The 12,947-nt window shown below is 44.0% G+C and overlaps 1 protein-coding gene across 1 annotated transcript in view; it reads left to right on the top strand.

Annotated features, from left to right (window-relative positions):
* The window catches only part of LOC124595309 (clusterin-associated protein 1), a 148,333-nt gene that overhangs the window by 77,778 nt on the left and 57,608 nt on the right, over positions 1-12,947 (top strand). Inside the window, exon 6 of the mRNA XM_047133998.1 lies at positions 12,193-12,343. Within this exon, the coding sequence (XP_046989954.1) occupies positions 12,193-12,343 (151 nt within the window). The remainder of the gene's footprint in view (positions 1-12,192; positions 12,344-12,947) is intronic.

Raw genomic sequence — 12,947 nt, 5'->3', positions numbered from 1 at the left:
GGTAAGACTACGCATTAACACGGTCCATCAGGTGATAGTGAACGACATGCGAATGAGGGTAGCAATTTGAAGAGCAGAGGGTAAAAAGTGCCAAGGCTCGTGCCGTGGGAAAAAAACCTGTGCGACAGTCGGATGGGTAGTAAGAGCAATAGTGCCTTACTAGCTGTGATAGTTCGTGCAAGGTTGGGTTTGTTAGTGTGGGTATCATGCATCATTACTGTGGCAGGCGATGGCGATGTATCCCAGTTTGCTGCAGCTGCTGCATTCCTGGAACAATCGGGATCATTATATATTAGTGGGAGATCGGATACAGATCATCTCACTGTGTGGGGTGTGTGTGTAGCTTGTCTGCATGTAGTGTACAGTATGGCTTCCCTGCGTGGTGCCAGTTATTCGGCAAGTGTGTTCCGACTGGATATCCAGTAATGGTGGCTGATTAACAGGGGCTCACCTGTACTGTTGTGTTTGCGTGTACTTGGCCATAGACGTTAGGTCCTTGCAAGTATGTGTTTTGGTCTCTTACGTTTCCATCTATGGTTGTGGTCGTCGTTCTCCAGATTCAGAATGAATGGGTTCTGTGAATGTCTGGACTTTCTGTATATTCTTGTCATGAGTTTGTGGATTACCTCCGTGAGAGTCTCATGTCGGTATTCCTGGTGAAGATCCGCAATGCGTGTGTATCGTGGAGCATTACTTATGATTTTGAGTACTTTGTTTTGTATGATCTGCAGATGGCGCAGGTGTGTGGGCGCAGTGTATCCCCAGACAGAGGCTGCGTACGTCATCAGGGGTCGAATAAGTGTCATGTACATGGACCTCGACACCCTTCTGTTCAGTGTGCTACACCTGTTGCACATAGGGTAGAGCTGTTTGAGCCTCGCGCTTGCTCTGTTGGTCATGTGTTGTATGTGGTCCCCCCAGAGTAATTTCCGGTCGAGCCAGACACCGAGGTATTTAACTTTCTCGCGGAACCGCATTGGGTATGCATGTAGAGTTATTGGTCTGCAGTATCGGTGTTTGCGCAGTTGCTTTGGTCTTCTAGTGAACAGAATGGCTTCACATTTGTCAACGTTTACTCTAACATGCCATTTCTCTAACTGAGGCTCAGCCACTCTAAGTGCGGTCTGTAATCGTGATGTAATGTTTGATGGTTTCCAGTCTTGCACGAGGATAGCTGTGTCATCCGCGTAGATTGCAATTGTTGTGTTGTATGTGGTTGGGAGATCGTTTATGTAGAGGTTAAACAGTAGGGGCCCTAGGATGCTCCCCTGGGGTACTCCCGCGTGTATACCGTGTTGTGTTGATTGTTTTCCCTGCACGTCAGTGTTGAAACTCCCTTCTATGAGGTATCCTGGGGGTTCTTGTGTAGGTGTGTTTTCCTGTATAGTGTGCGTTTCTTCGCAGCATGCGACTTCCAGCAGTGGGGTCGTGTTGTTTGGGGGCATAAGTGTTGGCAACGATGCTTGTTGGTTTTCTGGTGTTGTCTGTGTCTGTTGTGTAGCTGTTGCAGCGGTTGTTTTGCGTGCATGTGAAGGGTGCTGAGGTTTTGGGGCCTGTGCCGTTCCGCCAGGGCATACAACTGTGGCAAACATTACGCTGTTCCTAACTGGGTTCGGTGCTGGCCTCGGACATGGGATGTTGTGCTGTGCCCTGTGCTTGTCTTGCTTACACTTCAGCGCCTGTTTGTATATACTGCACTGCCTGAAACTGGCCACATGGGGCCCATTGCAGTTGGCACAACGGTTTTGGTTTGGCTGTGTTTGTGTGCATGTGTCGGATTTGTGATTGCCAGCACATCCACGGCAATGAGTTGCCAGGCAATAACGAAGGGCCGAGTGGCCGAATTGCTGGCAGTTGTTACATTGTTGGGAGACCATGGGTGGTTCGTAGTGTTCCACACATACGTTCATCCACAGAAACCTCTTTATCTGCAAGATGGCACGGGAATCAGCCGTGTTGGCCAACTCAACCTTATAATATGGTAGTGGTGCATGTGTGCAGAACCCCGTCATCCGGGAGGCATTTTTACTCTTGAATCCCAGATAACAGAGCACCGCCTCTACTGTCTCGTTAGGGGTACTGGGATCCACTCCCTTGATCACGTATTGCCGGGTTCTCTCATCCAGCATTCTGTACCTGTAGTGTTCGATCTTCCTACCTTTGAGGAAGGTCAGAAGATCTTTGTATTCATTGTCTGTGGCAACGTACAGTGAGGCCCTATCCCCAGAGTACTTTGCGTGTAATGTGCTGTTAATGTGCCTTTCACAAATGCAGTGTTAAAGGCACTAAGGTTCCCATAGTTTTGTATAACAATTGGAGGGAAACCAGTCTTGTGTTGTGTGGGCACAGCTGTGGCTTCGTGTGCTTTGTCGTTATTCACCACAGCCATGTTTGTGCTTAATTTTGTGTTGTTGTTGTTAGCCAGAGATGTGCTAGTTGGTGTAGGCAACAGCACCTTTCGGTTACCTAGCAAGTTTGGTTGCTCGCTTGTCTGCCTTGTTTTCTTTGGTTTGTGTCTAGGGCCCTCCACCTGACAGGGCTCTGTGTACTGGTTTTCTGGGTCCACTTCCGCCGCCGCTGCCTCGATCTCTCGAGGCTGTGGCGTCGGTGGGACAATGGTGCATGTCTGTCCAGTTACAGGGGAATGTAATGTGATGTTTAGAGTTGCTGTTTTTGTGGGTGAGACGTCCACCCCGAAAAGTTTGGTGATTAGCTGGTGTGACTTGAGCTGCTTTTGCACTTTCGCACCAAGCTGCTGACCGTCGCCAGCCGCTCCCTTGCCTTCGGTAGTGGGCAGGGCACGAGTTTTGGTGGGTGCAGTTAATCCTCGCACCTCTTGTGTTGCAGTCTTGCTGCAGGTAATGACAGGAGAAGTGCTAGCAGCATCCGCCATCTCTCACGGATGATTTATTAGGTATGGAGGGGGGGCAACAATTCTGCTTTTCTCGAAATGTGAGGAAAGTGTATGCTGTTCCCTATGGAAGTGGGAGTTCCCTATGTTCTAACATGTGCTGCTAGTTCAAGTGCGGCACCTAAAGGAGGTGCAGAAGAGGAAATGCCTGCAGCACGCGGGTGTGATCCTGTGAAGGAGCCCTCATACTGCCTCAGAGTCCCTGAAAGAACGTGCTAATCATGTTGGGGGTGTCGGGTAACCGGAGGCTACCGGGAGCTGTGAGCCAAAGCTCTTTCGCGGCAGTCTGCGACAGGTTGCACAGCTTTGTGTCGGAGGGGAGCAGGCTCAGCCCTTTGGCACTCGCCCGGTTGCCGCTGGGCGGCTACGCCGGGCGACTGGCGGTGGAGCGCTGGTAGCGGCCGACTGGCACGTGGCCGGCTGGGGGGGGTAGCATACGAGGTACGGCTGCTGGTGGTTGGCAACTGCGCTACGAGGTCCTCTCCACTTGGCATCTGTCTGACGACGGTGGTGCAGTGCAGTCCTGTGGGACCCCATTCTCCTGCATATGGGGGTACTATGGGAGGACCAACTTGGACATGGGAAGTACGGAACGATAGAAAATTTTGTATAAAAATCAGGAGCGAGCCCCGGAGACCACACTCGTAATGTGGTAGGGATATGATATCGCCATGTCATAAGCGTTTTGTTAATCAAAAAAGATGGCAACCAGGTGTTGGCATCTGGTAAAGGCTGTTCAGATGCAGACTCGAGGGAAACTAGATTATCAGTGGTAGAGGAACCATGGCAGAAACCACCCTGGAATAGAGCCAGTTGGCCAAGTGACTCCAGGACCTAACATGACCACCGACTTACCATATGTTCTAACAGCTTACAAAAATATGTTGGTGAGGCTGATGGGCTGATAGCTATCCACATAAAGCGTGTTTTTACTGGGTTTTGAGCACTGGAATAATGGCGCTCTCCCACCATTGCAATGAAAAGACACCATCGCACCAGCCCCAGTTGAAGATGATGAGGAGATATCACTTGCAGTCGGACGAGAGATGTTTGATCATCTGACTGTGGATCTGATCTGGCCCAGGAACTGTGTTGGGGCAACGTGCAAGGATGCTGAGGAGCTCCCACTCTGTAAATGGAGCATTACCTGGTTCACTGTGATGTTCAGTGAATGAGAAGGCTTTCCTTTCCATCCACTGTGACACAGAGGCTCGAGTGTAGTGCTCAGCAAAGTGCTCAGCAAAGTGCTCGGCAATTGCGCTTAGATAACACACCATTGATGTTAATGCCAGCAGCACCTGTCAGGATCTGGTACTTGGAAACATGTCTGATCTTCGTCCAGACTTGGGAAGGTGACATATGGCACCCAATGGCCGAGATGTACCTCTCCCAACCCTTCTGTTTCAATCTTTTCATAAGCTGGTGAATGTGGGCATGGAGCTGTTTAAAAGCTAGGGAAGGATGCTGTGTAGGTTGCTGTAGAGCTTGCCGATGCTCTTTAATGGCCTCAGTGACTTCCGGCGACCACCAAGGTACTGACTTTCTCCGGGGGCAAACCTGTTTGTTTGCCCTCTCACTTCTCTTTAGGAGCTTGCTGGGAGGACTTCACCGGAGTAGCTTCAGGCACAGAGGAAGACAGTGAAGCTTTTTGTCCAGCAACTTTTGGCTCCTTTAGTCACTGGTGAGTGTCCGCTGTGGCATTAGTAGAGACCTTGGGAGAGAGGGCCCCAAGGGACCCCATCCGCACGAGAGGAGCTGGAGGAGGCTGTTGTTTCTCCAGCTGGGGGAAGGGGACAGATATCCCCTGCATGTGGTGGTGGGGGGGGGGGGGGGGGCTGCTCCCGAAGTTGGTACTTTGGGAGCAAAGGAAGGAGATTTTGGTCCCTACCACCAAGGGGCGGATGTATTCTGGAGGCCCGGATGGTCCACTGTTCATGGCACAGAGTGTGGTATGACTGGTACTCGAGATGGCGATGGTAATGTAGCTGCAACGTATGTGGACGTCAACCGAATGGGTTGTAATTGTTCAGATTTAAGTTTAGCCTCTTGGTAAGTCAACTGGTCCAGGGTCTTGTACTTTAATTACTTTCTGCTTCTTTTGGAGTACTGTGCAGTCTGGCGAGCAAGAGGAGTGCTGCTCTCTGCAGTTGATACAAGTGGGAGGAGGTGCACAATGAATCACCCTGCATAGTGGGTGCAGAGAAATCCAATACTGTCATGGGAAAAAGAGCACAGGAGACAATGGAAGAAGATGACATACCCCGGAAAGCTTTTGTATGTCCATCCTTTAAGCAGGAGGTCTCTGGGACAATGGCCGTTTATTATCGTGTCAAATAAATAAAAACGCCAACAGCCATCCTTACGATTTTATTTTATTTTATTTTGTCGCTACCAGTTTCAACGCTGTAGCGACAAATAAAGGAAAATCAGAAGGACAGCGTAGGTGTTATTATTTATTTGTCTCGATACCCCGGAAAGTGTCCTCACCCAAATAGTTGAATTGCAGATGGAGACGCAAATCCGTGACAAGAGGTTCAGGAGATCGAATCAAAGGGCACTTGGGATAACTCGTGCACCACATAAGGCGTCCTTCCCTATGTGGCCCACACTTCTGTAGAATTTGGTAAGTGGCAGGTCAAACCATAAAATGGGACCTGAACTTACAGGGCCGAAAAGTGTGAGACTCGTTCAAGTCGCCTCGTACGACAGGCAGGGATACCTCGGACCTGTTCTAACCTGATGTGCAGCTGACTTACTACTGGCTTGGAATCAATTGGTGCCCTGAATGTATGAATTCTGGCTCCTGCCCAAGTAGTCAAGGGCTTTTACTTTGGCTAACTGAATCCACTGTGGTATAAAAGTTTTGAAGTACCCAGCATCTCCACCAAACAACACTGAGTTGTAACCTCCAAGTCCAAATCCGAAAGCTGGATCAGTGAAGTAACACACTTTGCAGTGAAGGCACAATTATTAAGAAAACCAAGGTACATCCACAAGATAACTGGTCTCCCAGATGGAGAATGAAGTTATTTATACAGACACAGAATATTCCAGAGATACAAATATTATAAATATAAGATATTTCAAAAATCTACCAGAAATGAAAAATAACATATAATGGCTAGTGGTCAGGTTTGAACAAGCAACCTACAGCACACCAGCCAGTTACACTAGCCACTACGCCACACTGGTGGCACCAGAACTCATGACATTGCTCTCTCTCCTGGGAAAACTGACCCACAGTTTCAGAAGTCCTCATGCGAGGCAACTTACAGAACTCTGGAACTAGATCTTGCCACTGCCCCTCTATATGGCGGCATTGGTGGAACCTCACATTTTGGTTGTTATGTTACATCCTCTTCACTGTGACGAGCATTGACAGTAGCTTAGTGTCATCAACAAATAATTGTGCTCAGCTACCACTCCAGACAATGCAGGGAAGGAAGCTACTACTGAACTGTCAATGCAAAATAACTGGAGCCAGGAACAATGTCACCAAGTAATAGCCATTCTGCTCTCCATTTTCAGAGCCAAGTGGCTCATGATAAGACAAATACAAACACTGGGGACCATCTACCAACTAGCCAGCATTGATACAGAGTCTCCAGCTGAATGACAGATACTCTGGGAGGATGCTGCAAGTTGACATCATCGAACCTTCAGAGAGTCTTTGGTCCTAGTCTGTAGTCCTTGTGCAGAATAAGGAGAATACATGCTATTTCTGCATTGACTACCAATGAATGAATAAAATAAAAAAATAAAAAATATGTTCGTCCACTGCCAAGCACTGACGACACCTCGGACTGCTTGAAAGGAGCAAAGTATTTTTCTACAATGGACATGAAAACAGGCTACTGCCAAATCGAGGTTGATCTGCTGACCAGAGAAAGATGGGTTTCATAACTCCTGATGGCCACTATGATCTCAAAATTACATCATCTAGACTATGTAAAGCTTTATCCATCTTTGAACATATGATGGACAACCTGCTTTGACACATTTGACTTTGCTCTCTGGATGATATAAGCGTTTTTTCCCCCCAAATACATTTGAAGAACATCTAAGCAACATGATAACCGAGTTGAAGTGTGTTTAGACTGCAGGTCTCCACCTGAAGCCAAAGAGGTGCCTCTTCATCACCCAAGAAATAAGAACCTTGAGGCATCTAGTAAATAGTGATGAAGTCAGTCCTGATCAAGAGAAAATAAGAGCATAAGAGGACACAAAATAAGAGCAGTCACAGATTTTTCGACTCCTCAGATAATTCATGACGTGAAAAATTTCCTCATACTATGGCGATACATAAAGGACTTCTGTACCCAGGCACATCCCTTACAAGAACAACTGCGGACAGGTCAATTTTCCCAGAATGAGGCACAGGAAATATTTTTGCTTGTCCTTAAATATGTGTTAACATCTTCTCCACTTCTAGTATTGTATGACAAGAATGCCTAGGCAGAACTTCACACCAATGCTAACTGTTTTGGGATGGGAGTACTTCTATGAGGGGCAGTCAAATGAAAACCAAATACCTGCCACAACAGGGCCATAGGATGGTTCCATTCAAAACTAATCACTACACGTGCTAAGAATTTATCCCACTGGGAGACGAGGTGATGAATTCCTGTTTCATAGAATTCAGTGGGCCGCCGATGGATCGACAACCGCACCTACTCTTGTACTTCATCATTTCTTCCAAAGTCCACGCACGCCTTTCCTCAGCAGAGGCAGCAATCAGTGTTTTCCATTGATGCTGGTGAGCCCAATGAAATGGCTGAAATGATTTGACCGAGTTGCCAAATACAATACAATGACACTTCTGGAGTAGAATATAAACTACCAGTTATACAGTTTCTAGGTTTCACTAGTAATCTTGTTAATTTTTATACAGTTTGATAAAGTCATGAGAACCTTATTGTTCTTATTTCAGGTGTATACAAACAAATTTTTTTTTAGCTTTTTGCAGTGCTATGTGGATGTAAACTTGATTGGAAATGCTTCATAACACTGCTACCCATGGTCGTGTGATGTCCATCTACTTACGAAATTCCAGACAGAAATGCGATGAAAGGCGTACGGGCAGAGTAAACACCAAGTGTGCATTTTTTACATCATCATAGCTGCACATGCTCATGCGCCTGCCTTCTGGCACTCTCTGGCAACTGCTCAAATGAACCTCTTTCTAACAGGTCACGGGAAAATTTGTGAATGGTTTAAGAAGCATTGCTTTCAAAGTAAATTTCCTTTTGCACAAGATGAATTATGTTACGCATGAGGCGGTGCAATGAATTTCTTAGATCATAGAGTCTTTGACTCTCATTCAAACCATAACACTTTGAGGACCAGCCACATAGAAAAATTTTGGGCCCAGAATACCAGCCATTGATGCTTATTTCAAACTTTTGTGTTTGATAGGTCTTCAAGGGGTGACATATGCTAAAAAAGACCAATATTGTGCATGAAACCATAACTTTTCTTGTAGCTATACTATATGTATATTAATTTAAACTGTGAACTTTTCCTATTTATGTGTTTGTGCTACTTATCTGTAGAGGTTAATAAAAAAATAAATGGAGAAGAGAGACCGTGAAAAAGGGAAAGAATGAAAAGCAAATCGGACTTTGTATTACAGAAAAGCTATCGGACTTCGTTATTCGGAAAAGCTATTGTTGGGGTGGTCCTTGTGGCGTTTTTGAGCAAAAGTTAAACCAATTTCCACTACAAAATTTTTTGAAAAAGAACAGAGAACAACAAAATGTAACTGACAGGGGGAAATGGCGTAGCTTAGAGTTCATTCTTTACCAGGTTAACAAGTCTTCTTTTGTGCGGCGCCCAGGTCTTCAAAAATCTCCTTCAATTCTGCGTGAAAAGTCTGCTCCGAAATCTTGCAATCGTCCAGGAATCACTACTTTATACCAGTTAAAATCATCTTGATACTGTATGCAATTTAATTTACTTTGCTACTTCCATCCTCCGAATTTCTTAACAACTTCCACAATATGTCTACACATTAAAATCAGATCAAGACTAGCTAATAAGTTTTTTACGTCAGCATCAGATCACGTCTGCCGTAAGCTTCGGCTATCAAGAGACAATTACAGGCTCTAAAGCCAGCAGACCTGTATTACGTGCCACGAATAGAAAACAAAAAAAAGAGTTACAATTTTAGTATTTTCTCTGCCGTCGAGCACCCATACCGCTGCGACGGGATATTTTTTATCTGAGGGAACGAGTGTAGGGCGGCGAAATTCAAAGTCCCGCTACATATCTGTGATATTACTATTGGCTGACTACATCTGCTGTCATTGGCTGGTGAGATAATGTAACATGAGCTACAATTGGTTACAGAAACACATCACAGTCTTGATTTCAGTGCTTTGGAAACTAATGTGCTGTGTTTAGTGGAATTCGTATTTATACAGGGTGTTTATAAATGAATATCGGAGTTTTAATGCTTTATAATATTTATTTTATTAAACTTACAGTTATAAATAATATGTCAAATGAGAGAGCAGCTCAAACAGTTTTCCCAAGAACCTTATAAAAGTTCAATGTGAGCACTATTTGTCACACGGCATACATTAAGTCTATAGCTGAGTTCTTCCCTAACGTTGATCAGTGTGTCTTCAGTGATTGTAGCAACAGCTGCTTCAATCTGGTTTCTTAATTCAGGCAGGTCTGCTGGTAGTGGAGGCATGTACACACAATCCTTAATGAAGCCCCAAAGGAAAAAATTGCACGAAGGTCGATTGAATGTGGAGGCCATGCAAAGCAAGCCCTGTCATTGGGCCCCTTACGGCCTATCTAACGCTTGGGTACAGTGAAGTTCAGCCAATCGCGTACTTCGCTATGCCAGTGAGGTGTTGCACCATCTCGCTGGAAAATGAAGTTCTCTGGCTCATCTTCTTCCAACTGAGGGAAGAGCCATTGCCTAGTGTACCAAGGTAAGAAGTGCCAGTTACAGAAGGTTCACTAAAAAAGAAAGGCCCATAAACTTTCCACTGGGATACGGCACAAAAAACAGTCACTTTAGGGAATCTCACTGCATTTGTACCACCTCGTGAGGATTTTATGACTCCCAGATGTGCACATTGTGAGTGTTAACATGTCCACTAATGTGAAAAGTCGATTCATCACTGAAGACTATATGATCCATAAAAATCTTCATCATCATGAAATAACATTTTGTTTGCGAAGTTGGCACGTAATACAGGTCTGCTGGCTTTAGAGCCTGTAATAACTGTAAATGGTAAAGACATAATTGTCTGCGTTTTCTTAAAACTTTCCAAACAGTCGACACGGAACCTGTAATTCATGACTAGCCTTCCGGACTAATTTCTTTGGGCTATCAGTGAACGACTCTCTCACTTGCTCAACAGTCTCTTCACTAACTCTTGGTTGTCCTGTGCTCTTCCCTTTACAAAGACAGCTGGTATCTTGAAATTGATGATACCATCTACGAATGTTATTATCACTTGGAGGCTCACAATTGAACTTCAGCTGGAATGCACATTGCACAGTAACTACAGATTTGGTCTCTGCAAACTGCAAAACACAAAATGCTTTCTGTTCACTAGTCGCCATCTTCACCACTACCGCTATTTAGCGGATTGCAGCAGAAACATTGCACACTGTGCATGCGCACTGGTGCCAAACACAATTGTTTGAGCTGCTCTTTCATTTGACATATCATTTATATCTGTAAGTTTAATGTAATAAATATTATAAAGCATTAACACCCCAATATTCATTTATAAACACCCTGTACTTTTGTAATACGAAAATATGCAGTGTATATATTGCTGCACATCAAATATCTTTCCAAAATGTATTATTTTTTTGTTGGGTTTGATTTCCTATAGTGCCGGGAAGGTCTGTGCCGGTGAACCTTTACCATTCGAAGGGCTGATAAGTTTCACAGTTCTGAGGAAAAGAATACTGTCACTTGATGCGGAGAAAGTGTACTTTAACCTGGAAGAATAAGTAATTTCACCCAGGGAAAAACGTATTTTTAATCAGGAAATTTGTGAAAAATCTGGGAATTTTTTTTCCTTGTCCACATATACACCATGTCATAATTTGCTTTTAGTGTAATTTAAATTGCCTTAAACTGAAATTGTACAACAGCACTAAAAATAAACAAAGGAGTTGACAACTGCAGGCAATTATGGATCATGATACCTTCCGAGGGTTACTAATTATTATGTATTAACTGAATTACCTTCTTATGAATTTATGTTAGTGCTCTATGCTGATGCTTAGTCTCTTTTTGAGGGTTCCTAATTATTATGTATTAACTAAATTACCTTCTTATGAATTATATGTTTAGTGCTCTATGCTGATGCTTACTCACCGAGCCAGTTGTTTGTTAGATTGACAAAGAGGATTAGCAAACCCAGAAACTATGTATTCAGGTAAGTTATAGAAAAGGTGGCTGGTAAAATACATTTTTAATTATTATTCAGTACATGGAAATCTCCAATTTCCTGCTCTATGCCATAGGCAATTACCAAAAAGTTTTAGATTTCCTTATTCCTTTTACGTGTTGCAGCAATTGATCAGATGTTACAGACCAAATTTGCTTTATTACATCACATTTTATTTGATGTTGTTGTGTCCAGCCCCTGCAAATTCCCCAGGCCATCTTATTTCTGGACCTTCACTCTGCAATGTTAATTTCACATTAATCATTGTTTTGTGAAGGCTGGCTCTTCTCTTCTTTAGGGAATATGGTCTAGAGAGATGTAAAAACTGTATCCTGATTTTTGATAGAGAAGGGTTACCATGATTTATTGATTGTTGAATCCTAGAAATGCAATGGCTTTGTCATCACCATCATAGTCTGTGATGTGTCTTTAGCAACAGGCTGTGATTCACAGTGGCCTATTTATTAGGTTGTCTCAGTCTTGTAGGCTGCTTGTATTTTGTGCGCTGTTTCTCCACTGTTCTGACAATTTTATGTAACTGTGGAGTACCATACTGGCAAGACACTGACTTGTGGAGGAGAATAACCTTTATACTGAAAAGTATCATATAATGCCGGTGGCTAAGTAGGATATGCGGGAGAAGTCTATTTCTCTGTGATAATTGTCAGCAGTGGCTGATAAGTGTACCTCTCATATCTTGTGGATTGATTTAATGTCTCCTGCCTGATCATTCCTCTTGTGAATGACAAGATTTCCTCTATGGAGTGACATTGATCAGCTACTTACATTGCTTGCTACCATGTTTGTTCTTTTCTTATCCGACTGTTACCAACATTATTGTTCTGTTCACTACAGACCTGCTTTCATGGAGGAGTTTGAACACTTAGAGGCAGTGCTGCGCGACCTCTATACAGACTATGTGGTACGGTTTCGCAGCTTAGCCTATTTGGAACAGCAACAAGAAGACGCTGAGCTTGCAGAACAGGAACGCATGGAAGAGCAACAGGTACAAATGTGTAGATAAAAAATGTGTCTGTTGAAGAGCTACATACACTGGCAACATCCAATGTTCTGTTCATAGCACATTAAGAAAAATTGTTAAAGGAATTTATGAACTTGTCACCATTCATGTCACTAGAATTCACCCTCCTGACTGTGAACTCTTTTACGAAGTCTTTCTGAAATTTCTTTGTAGTAATATTGGTTAACTGTTTGTCGTGGAGGCACCCACTCTTTATGAACAATTCCCTAGGAATCAAAGACACACACAAGCATGAATTTCACTTTTGACTTTGACATGTGAGCTTTTTTTGGTCTGGATGATCCCTTTGGGCACCATTGCGAACTTTGGTATTTTGTCTCTGGATCGTACTGAAAAAACCAACTTTCATCACCAGTGATAACACGGCTCAGCAATTCTGGGTTGATTTCCATTTGCAATAACAGATCAGCTGCCACATTTTTCCGGGTTTCTTGCTGTTGTGGTGTGAGATTTTTGGGGACCATTTTTGCACAAATCTTTCTCATACCAATATCTTTAGTTATTATTAAACAAACCGTTTCTCGATTTATGTTCAGTTCTTCTGCAATCATTTTCATGGATAATCTTC

Source organism: Schistocerca americana, chromosome 2 (assembly GCF_021461395.2).
Source record: "Schistocerca americana isolate TAMUIC-IGC-003095 chromosome 2, iqSchAmer2.1, whole genome shotgun sequence".
NCBI classification, from domain to species: domain Eukaryota; kingdom Metazoa; phylum Arthropoda; class Insecta; order Orthoptera; family Acrididae; genus Schistocerca; species Schistocerca americana.
The sequence above is the reverse complement of the archived record's forward strand: the minus strand, read 5'-3'. Positions and strand labels throughout refer to the sequence as shown.